This window comes from Amblyomma maculatum, chromosome 1 (assembly GCF_055883805.1).
Source record: "Amblyomma maculatum isolate TAMU_Amacu chromosome 1, ASM5588380v1, whole genome shotgun sequence".
NCBI lineage: Eukaryota > Metazoa > Arthropoda > Arachnida > Ixodida > Ixodidae > Amblyomma > Amblyomma maculatum.
This window is the reverse complement of record NC_139344.1, coordinates 141290760-141300629: the sequence shown is the minus strand read 5'-3', so window position 1 is coordinate 141300629 and position 9870 is coordinate 141290760. Positions and strand designations below refer to the sequence as shown.

General features: G+C 47.0%; 1 protein-coding gene across 1 annotated transcript; it reads right to left on the bottom strand.

Moving 5' to 3' along the window:
* Positions 1–765: 765 nt before the first annotated feature.
* LOC146204182 (uncharacterized) lies at positions 766–5074 on the bottom strand. Its single transcript, XM_084586203.1, has 4 exons — positions 4968–5074; positions 2309–2504; positions 1329–1738; positions 766–868 (listed from the first exon to the last, which is right to left on the bottom strand). The coding sequence occupies exons 1-3, from the start codon at positions 4977–4979 to the stop codon at positions 1377–1379; spliced, it is 570 nt and encodes a 189-aa protein (XP_084442329.1). The 5' UTR covers positions 4980–5074; the 3' UTR covers positions 766–868; positions 1329–1376.
* Positions 5075–9870: the final 4796 nt, after the last annotated feature.

The following is a 9870-nucleotide window of genomic DNA, read 5'->3' as shown; positions in this document are numbered from 1 at the left end:
AATCGCATTTAAAATAACTGCACTGTACGGGCCGTTGAATTATTTCGACGCACATATCCCCGCTTTATAGGGATTTTGATCATCTGGCGTTTTTGGGGGAAAAAATAAATTATATTTTTAGATAAAACTCACTCAAATTTCAGCTTGCGTTTACCGACGTTCCCGTAAAGTTTTAAATTCATTTTGTTAATGGTGGTGCTTGCCGTAAGACTAAAGGAGGCATTAATAGTTCAAAATTTACGGAACGAAGTAAACTATATATATTGCGGGGTTTGACATCCCCAAGCTTCACACGTACTACGAGGGACGCCGTGGCTCCTCGCGGTCCTCGTTGCCAGGATGTGACGGTGAGATGAGTAGTTGAAAATCAAAGCTCTCGAGACACAGCAGCGGGAACAGATAGAAGCGGTAATGTGAATGTTTTGCTAAACTGATCCTCCACTTAACCTACTCCCCATTCTGTGGATTTCCTTCAAAACACCCGAGTTCGGAACAATTCAGCAGGAGGTAGAGGTCATTTAAGAGCTAAATTGTACGTATACAGCGACACTATCTCAATCTAGGGCGATTATGTCGTGGATGTAGTCGAGCTTCTTCGCCATAGGCTGGTGCGAAGGTGATACGTACCTTGAGGACTTCTTGTGTAGAGTTCCCTTTTTCTTTTTTTTTGCTTTCAGCTGTATGCGTGTGTTCTACGTCGGAGCGAAGCATTCTCAGCGGCATTTGTGGCGCGAAAAGGCCCCGTAGGTAAAACTCAGACGACTGGTTTGGAAGGGGGGAAGTATATACAGATTTTTATTATTAATAAACATATTAGGCCTAAGAGTTGAGCTGGATGAGGTTATGTACAGATGAGGTTCAGTTTCTCCTGAAAAAAAAAAAAAAAGCAAGCAGGCGTCAAAAAAATCGCACCCATCTGAGCGGTAGTCATTTATGTCGCCTGGAACTATAGGTAATTTACGTGAGCGGTGTACTCGTCATTTACAGCTCTCTTTTAGCGACAGTGCGCGCCCTTATTTGACCGCCGACAATTGCCGTAAGAGCATTCGGACGGCCACATTATTGACTTTGTTTGAACCGACGTGCAATTCAGGTTTCGTGATTATAACCAGTGGTGGAATTTCACGGTGAGAACAATGCCTGGCGCATGCGAAATTGGCGTTTAGCGATCAGTTAAAGCGTGCAGTCCACCCCGAGCCCTTCAGGGTGGCTAACTTCGTTCTCTGCACCGACTTCCTTTCCCTCAGTTGAAAACTGCGCGTATTGTTCTCCTTGGTTTTGACTTCATTATTGTCCCCAGCATCTAAATCTAATTTGCCGCATCTTACCGCAACCGTTGAGTATGACCAGGATGACGTCGCCAGCACGCACACCAATCACCAGAAACCGTGGTAGCCACCATAGCCGCCGCCGTAGCCGCCGCCGTAGCCGTGGCCAAAACCATGCCCGTAACCATGGCCATGTCCTAAACCGTGACCGTAGCCCCCATATCCATGTCCATGTCCAAAGCCAATGCCGATGCCGTGACCTCCGAAACCAATGCTGATGCCCTTGTGAAGTCCGTGACCTCCGTATCCGTGTCCGTAGCCATGTCCGTAGCCACCATGCCCGTAACCAAAGTGCGGGTGACCGACCTTGACCTGATGGGCAACCTTGTACGTGAGCACGGGCCGAATACCGATGCCGACGGTCTTGACAGGCACCTTGACAAACTTTACCACTTTCTTAGGGACATAGCCTGCAGCCAGAGGTGTAATCAATAAGCAAATGAGCATTTGACAACTGATAATGCGGACTTTGAAAACTTGAATATTGCATGGTGTACGAATGTTTAATTTATGTCGATTTCACAGCTAACTCACGGCGCCAAGTAATTCTTCCTTTTCTAAGGGATTAGCTTCATATTTCCTCTGCTGCCAGACACGCATTATTAGAAAGCGAAGCGTAATGATCCCATTATTAAATGAACAGAAATTCTGTACAAAAAAAAAAGTTGAAATAATTATGGTAACAATTAGAAGAACATCGCAATGTTTCCCGAAACCCTGTTGCTGACAAAAAAGAAAAGAAGTAGCAGCACTGCCATAGTCGGACGTTGCTCAAGATTTAGGCCCTATTTTCAAGGTCACAGCTTGTCATCGATTAGAAATTCTGTATTGCGACCGTCCTCCTGATCCAAGCGTAACAGGTTACTTACATGAATTGCTCACAACACTGAAGGGATCTTCAGCCTAACCACCAAAAGATAGCCTTCGTACCGTAGTTTCAAGAGCCTACGCTTTCCTCGAGCCCGGATTCACGTACTCACCGATGGTAACGTAGGGTTTCTTGACGTAGCCCACTTTGACGATGGGCACGCCATGGCCGTAACCGCCTCCGTAGCCTCCACCTCCGCCTCCTCCGTGACCGGAGTTGACGGCGCTCAGGGCGTGTAGCGCGTTGATATCGTATCCTCCGTGTACGCCGCTGGTCATAGTCGCTGCTAGCGCGGCTAACACGAGCACCTGTAAAGTCGTGAAGCAAACACGAACCAGCGAAGGTTTAGTCACGAATAGGTGAGCTAGGTTTCAGGCGTGCATTGAACCCCAGTGTCGAGCTTGCTCATGTTTTGAAATCGTAATCCTGCCTCATAACTTTGCTGGACAAAGTCACCATCATCTCAGAACCCTACGAGTGTGACGACTTTTTAGCTGCTGACATTGGCCGACGAATCCGCTGGGAGGAATACGGTTTCTCCTTGCTTGCCGAGAGCGCCGCTCGTGTACATTTATACGTACAACGCGCTACCGCTTTCGTTTTGATCTATCGCTGCATGTATTGCAATAAAAAAAAAGCTTGTTCGGCGGAACTAGCGAGCATGTATACTATCTACTGGCAATTACACCGAACCAAAAATGCGTCTCAGGTTGCCTGTTCTTCATTTCAAAGAAGGAGGAGTAAGGGGATTGTTGATCATTGGATCATAATGCAGCCTTGAACGTGTGGACAGTTCTGCACGTTATTACACATGAAGGCCTTCGCGAACGTATTAGCCGCTGAGCAGCGGCCTCGAACCACTGCCTCTGATATTTTTAAAGCTCTTTAAACACAGGGCTGATCCAACTTACGCCTGTTTTAAATGGCAGCTGAGCCGTTTCAATGTTAAAATTTTCCACCGATTTCGATGAGGGAGGGTTAGGTGCATTCTGAAAGCTTTATCTTACTAAACTAGATAGCAAACGTTTGTCATGCGCATAGTTGTTACGAGAACCTATTAATTTTCTTCCACGCAGAACCTATAGCCATAAAATTTGTGAGCCAGTAGCTGATGTCTCGCCCTTACTGAATTGCTGGAAAATGTAGACATCTTTTGAGGCTTCATTTCTTCGCTACTGAGTGAATTTCATCACTCCAGATATAGATCATATGAGTCCGTTTTACCCTATGAATTCCAAAAGAGAGCACTTTTTCAAAATAATTAGGAATGTGTAAGTAAAGGTCAAGAACTTGCCGGATACGAGGCTAATAAAGACGCCTCTCCTTCAATAACCATTTGTAATAGGAAATACTGAGGTGGCGAACGATATTCACGAACCACGTCCTAAGCAGCTGAACCTCTTGGTTCTTGTAACCTGTCTTTTCTCTGCTCGCTGTTTCCGAGAAAGAACTGGAATCTCAACTTCAAATAAGCAGAAACCCTATAGCGCTTTCTTTTTCAGTCGCATTATTAATCTAACCGCCGTCATCGTACCCGGCCTAGTTCAGACCAGTGCAGAACGGAGGGCTATCCAAATGATCCCCAGTGAGCCAGTCCTTGCGCCAGCCGGTCCAGTTCTTGAGCGAGTTGCCTGACCTTGTCACTACTACCCAGCCACCATCGGCGACACTTACCGCGCATCAGCGTTCAATCCGTGTTCCTAATGTACCAGCCGTTGCCTGTTCTACTCATCACAAGCCTTCACGCAGAACATTTCGTGACCTTGATCTCAGCTAGGACATTATCAACTTGGGGCGCGCACTAGTATACTACTTTGCTAGTTTCTGACAATCTAATGTATTATTAATTTCATCAGCACACCACTCCGGCTGTCGAAACTGCACACCCGTTTGACAGTCTTACCTTTCCAAAGCGGGTCTTAGTAACTAGGCCTGGTCCGATCAGAAAAATAATAAATAAAAAACAGCCGGAGGTCCATCACGATCTAACCTAGCACTCCCGTCACATCTTGTTCATGGAACATGTAGGATTCGGCGTTAAAACTAGGTTAATTACTTTCGTCTTCGGCGGACCTTCAATTTGGTCTTTACGTAGGAGGCCGAAGGATAACAATTTTCGAGGCTAAAGGATAGGGAAAGGCGGAAAAGGTTTTCTGTCAACTTAATTCCCACACTATAGGCAATCAAGGTTACTTCATTTGGGGGCTGTGAGCGCTGATTTCGCAGTTAAGCTGCATTCTAATGACTGCTAAGTACCCTTGAGGAGAAAAGTACTTAGTAGTCATATCCCTGAAAGAGCAAAAGATTACCTGAAATCATCGATGTTACCTGAAGACTAGAAGTTAGTGAATGCATCAGGGATTTGTTAGAGCTGTTTAAGTGAATCGCGGCAGGTGACCAGTTAGAACAGCAACCTATTGCCGTGTGGATAACCTTTATCGTCTGGCTCCGATTTCTCAGGATAATTTGAACTTGCACCGAATATTGATTAACAAAAAGTTAATTAGCGCGGAAAATTATTTACGCAGACAAAAGTCAATATTTTGTCTAACGGTATCCGGATGAAGGGCACTGAAGTTTGCGTCACTGAATGCCGCTGAGCCGGCGGGCAAGGCCTTCGTCAGAATCGAAGGTGCGACGCCTGCTGAGGGAGGCAGAGTCGAACCGGCGACCTTGACTTGGACCCGCCGTCGACTCGGCGTGAGCACCGCGCCGCTTCACGAGGAACGCGAAAGCACGTCGGTTGTGGTGGCTGGCTCGTCGACACTTACGATCGTCTTCATGGCTACAATCCCTGAGCTGCTCCGCTGGAAAGCACCGACTGCGTTGCTCGATCCACAGTGCTGGCTGCGTGGCCTTGCAGGGTTTTATACCAGACTGGGCAAGAACGAAAGAACAGCACCGTTGCGAGGAGGCGGGGAGAAAGCACGCTAGCCTTATCGGCCAGCAGCGATGACGGGTGAGGGGGTAGGCGGCGCCGCTGAATGAGCGCGTCCATTTCGAAGCTTGATAAAAATAGTCGGTCAAGTCCAGCGGGCGGCCGCAGAAGCCCATGGCGTTTCCGCGAGGGGAAGGTGTGCTTGATCTACATTGGAGCGGGAAATCTGTAAACTCGCTCCTTTTCGGCGAGAGAGGAATACCCAACGAGCGGCGGATGCGTTGCTCGGGCGAGAAGGGAGGGCCGGCGCCTATTTCGGTCGCCAGACAGCCGCCAACACGCTGCCCTCGTTTAAAGAGACCAACTCACCAAAAACGAAGAAAGGATGCGCGGCCTGGGACAAGTTGGACTCCTTGTCGCGGCTCCCGGGCCCACGTCTCCGCTCTCGCGCGCGCGTGCCGCCGATTGCTGATCGCGACCGCTATTCAGGAAGTAGACGCACGCTGACCGGTGGGGGTGTGTTGCCTTCGCGGACAGCCGTCAAGGCGGCCGCCGACCGAAGCCTTGACATTGAGATACGCCGGTTCCGTTTTCCCTTTCCCACAGCAGGGCGCCTCGCTGTGGGTGCTGATTGAGCTTTTCAGAGATGCGGCTCCCGGTGATGCGCCCTTCGACGCATCGGCGCCACCACTCTGACAGCTGTCATCGCCTCGTGCCAGTTAGGCCTCCCCGCTGATGCCCGCCCGTGAGCTGCCGAGCTTTCGTTTGCCCTGCGCGTCACTGGCCTCTTAGCGTCGAATTTCCGCGGCACTTGGAGGGACGCCGCGCTCGCTCCGAGAGTTACTTCATGTTACGGTACGCCGCCACTTTTGAGTGGCCCTCCGTCGAAGGTTCATCGTAATGCGCCAGCGGGAGGTGACCCGTGGGTTTCCATCTGCTGCTTCTTCGGCAGTAGTCGTCTACCTTATCAATAAGCTGAACTGTCTATTTTGTACGGGTCCCAAACCGTCATTTACTTGCTTTCTATTGCCCGTGTCATGGAGCTTATTCTGGTGTTGTGCCATTGCTCATTATTGTTTCTTCGGCACTGTTATTGGTTATTTGCCAGTTGTGAAAGCGTAGTGGGATGGCTGAAATTCAGTAAATTTGCTCACTTCCAATCTTTAGATATGAGAAACTGTGTTGGTGCTTCGCTCGGTCCTGTTTTCTGTTTGTGAGCTGCTTGCCTTGTAGCAAGTGTCAAGAGCAGACGTTCGTTGTGTGGTAATGCACTGTAGTGTGCTTCTATAATTGCGAGAAAAGGAAAATCGCCTGCACCGCGATTCGAGGATGCTACTCTTGGTGTACCAACAAATGCGGCGCCGGCTTCTTGAACGTTTCTAGGGTATGGATGCGTGCAATTGCTCAGGATATATACAAACGCGGCGATGGTAACAAGTGCTGTGGTGCGAGATTTATGTCAGCTTTTGCGGCGACGTCCATTATATGGGGCCCGTAATGACCTGTGGTGAAGCCGTGGTGCGCTGAGTTCGGCAAGTGTCCTGGGGTACACCCTTTGCTGGGAGGTCCTCCGGACGCTTCCAGAAGGGTGCCCGGACGTTGTCCCGATCCCCCAAGAGGGTTAGATGTTATGCCCACTCACCCACCGCCGTTCGCCACGAGCTCGCCCACTTGGATTGGTGCCATGTTCGACACAAGCAGGGCACGGCTTTCTCGCCGAAGGATGGCGGAGCTTGAACTGCCATCCTAGGACGAAGTTCGCGCTGGGAAAAGTCATGCAGCAGGGAGAGCGTAAGAATCGCCAACGCAGTGACGGCTGTCGCCAAACCTTCCAGTGAAGCTTTAGCCTATAGCGTAGCCAATAATATTCTTTTTTACAATAAACTGTGATTTTCGAGCACTGTCGTTGCTACACGCATTGTATCACGCCTGGTGAAGGACCTCCGGGGATACTTAACCGTACTCTACGCAACTGCCCTTATTTATCACTCTTTCGTCGCAAATAATACTTATAGTTAGTGAGAACTGTTCCAAAGCTTTTGTGCGGTCATGAGTTGCTTTCGTGATTCTATTTGTGATGCCATCTGTGATCAAATTAGAGTATTATTCAGAAGTCTGAACACCAACATATTCGCTCTATGATTCATCTTGGTCGTCTGATTACCCACGAGTAGTAGTAGTTTTTTTTTTTTTTTGCTGATAACAAAACCAGCTATTTTGATTTTTTTTTTCTACAATGAAATGTCAGCAAATGTTGCTATAGTGCTCTCCGGCCAATTGCCGTCGCCTGGTTTTCATGGCATCGCCGTCGATCCAGTTAAGTTGTGGTCGGCCTCCTTGCTCCAGCAAACCCCTTGCAATTTAACGTTAGCGTGGACTAGGGGATTAACCGCGAAATCATGGCAGTCGGTTGACACCATTGGTTGGAGGACATCTTTTGATGGGCAATTGTACCTCTCCGCTCTTAAGTTGTGCCCAACCACAACAACTCCTGTTTGTGCGTGCACTCACTGGGGCAACGAACCACTGTTCTACGCACGAGTAAAAGCCAAGCGTTTATCAGGGTTTTAAAAGTGGTTAAAAGAACGCAGGTGATCGACTGGGAACCGCGAAGCCTATTCTTTCGCATCTCGCCAGGAGGACTCGATCGCGTCCGAAGGGCAAACAGACAGCACTTGTAGGAACCAGGCTGCCCTCTAGAAAGCCTGCGTTTCTTAGTCAACGCCAAACCACAAAGCTCGAAGGCGTGTCATGTTCTTATGCCACGATATATGTTGCTCTATTCTATCAAAAAACGTATAACAGCTGCGAAATATTACCTCAAGCCAATGCTTCTGCCAGCTATTCAAAAACGATATGATTGTGTGCGTAACATCCGGACCATGCGCATTTATACGATTATGAACCAGACAACCATGCACTGCATCTCAGCAACTAACTTTCGGCCACACTGAACGAGACACAGAAAAAAAAAAGTACATCAAACAGGCATCGACGTCACAGTTAGTGTCCGATATTCTCTTTGCTTTGACAAAACACATCTTGTCTCCAATGTGACCATACTTAACCTTTGTCCGGCCTGTTGTAGTGATTGTAAGTCTTAAGATGGCATACTGCTCTATAGTTAGGTTCTTCCTGATTGCGCATGGGAAGAAAGGTTTAAGTTGATCCGTCCTCACTACGCCACGCGCTGTTGTCTCGAAACCATAGTATGTTGCAAATTAAAAGAAAAAATCACTGTTTTAATGATTCGAAAAATGACCAGATAGCCTCTCTGTGTAACAAAGGCCGGTCAGTTTGTGCCGGCATGACATTTATTATGCCTTAATTGCGCAAAAACATTAATCCTTGGTTCTTGCTTCTCCGCTTACTTAACCATCCACTGCGGTGAAATTTTGTAGCAGAGCTTTTTTTTTTTTTTTTCTTACTCTTGATCGAATAAATTTGCATTATTTCACCCCTTATTGGTTTTCTTCTTGAAGTTGTTTTTTGCTACAGACTACGCTAACAGAAAGTAAGCGCTATACCCGACTATCAGCGTGGCTAATTCTAGCCAGGGGTTTCACGATTTGCTAGCGCCAATTACAATCACCATATTCATATTTTAGTCCTACTTTCGCGCAATATTCTTCCATGCGAAATTTTTTTCGAAGGTTTTTCGATTGAGGGTTCGGCCAAGGTTTCATAATTCAGATCAAATCACACAACCACATTAAATGCTGAACAAATTGTGCTGTTTTTTTTTTGTTTTTTTTAAGGGGGGGGGGGGGTGTTCATTTTATGCTTTTTTTCTTTTTGGCCAGCTTCAGGACAGCTGAGAAAAGAGGGGGGGGGGGGGGGGGGGGATTTGGCGCGTGAAACTAGCGGGAAAGATTTTTCAACTCTCCGGTTTTACTCGTAACAGTGGAAAAAGGGGTTTACGAGCCATAGTAGTAGTCGAGACTAATCAATGCTTTTTATTTCTGTACCATTTAAGCATGTCATGAGCAAGCTGCAATCTTTGTGCCCCTGCTACACATCCCTTCGTTCGGCATCCACTGCGCTTCTTCCAGTCATTGTATCGTTATAAGCAATTTGAATAATTAAAATATGAAGGTATATCTGCTCTGAAAAAGAAAACAATTTTTTGAACAGTTTTATTGATATCAGCACTCATCGGGCTGGATAATGACATCATCATGACTTCTTTCCTCTCTTGACGAGCGGTTCAACCCTGCCTTCACGTTAACAGAAATGAAAGAATTGCACTTCGTGTTACTGTGTGAACCGAAGTCTCTCCCTTGGATTAAAACAATAGCAAAAGGTAGCTAAAATAAGCAAGAAAACACTTCTGCCAACTGAAAAAAAAAAAAAAAAAACAAGAATATATATATATAACTGGCGGTTGTATTTAAACGGTGAAGGTTAAATACAAATCCTAAAGCAACAGGATGCTGTGGCTACGTACGTAGCGAAAAGTTGCTATTTCTATATATTTCCTTGCACATAGCTAGCCAAATACATGCGAATGAATGAATGTTTATTCCGCTTTTGTCGTACAAAAAGAGCGGGTGACGAAAAAAAGCAGTTCGCAATGACCGCTTGACGGGCTTCGCCACCCGTAAAGTCGACGATGAACAGCAGCGGCAGTTCGTGCGATGTAAAATGAACAATTCACGCGTTACAAAATGAGACAGTGCTTTGAAACAGAAGAAAAATTATATAATGACAAGGAAAAGGTAAAAATATGAATTGTCGATAGACGCATTCCTTATCAATACAACCTAATCAGTGAGCATTTCTCGGAGGAAAGAAAA

Coding starts and splice junctions, on each gene's coding strand:
- LOC146204182 (XM_084586203.1), bottom strand. Junction 1,739..2,308: donor GAAACCCTACGTTACCATCG/GTGAGTACGTGA, acceptor CTCTGGCTGCAG/GCTATGTCCCTAAGAAAGTG.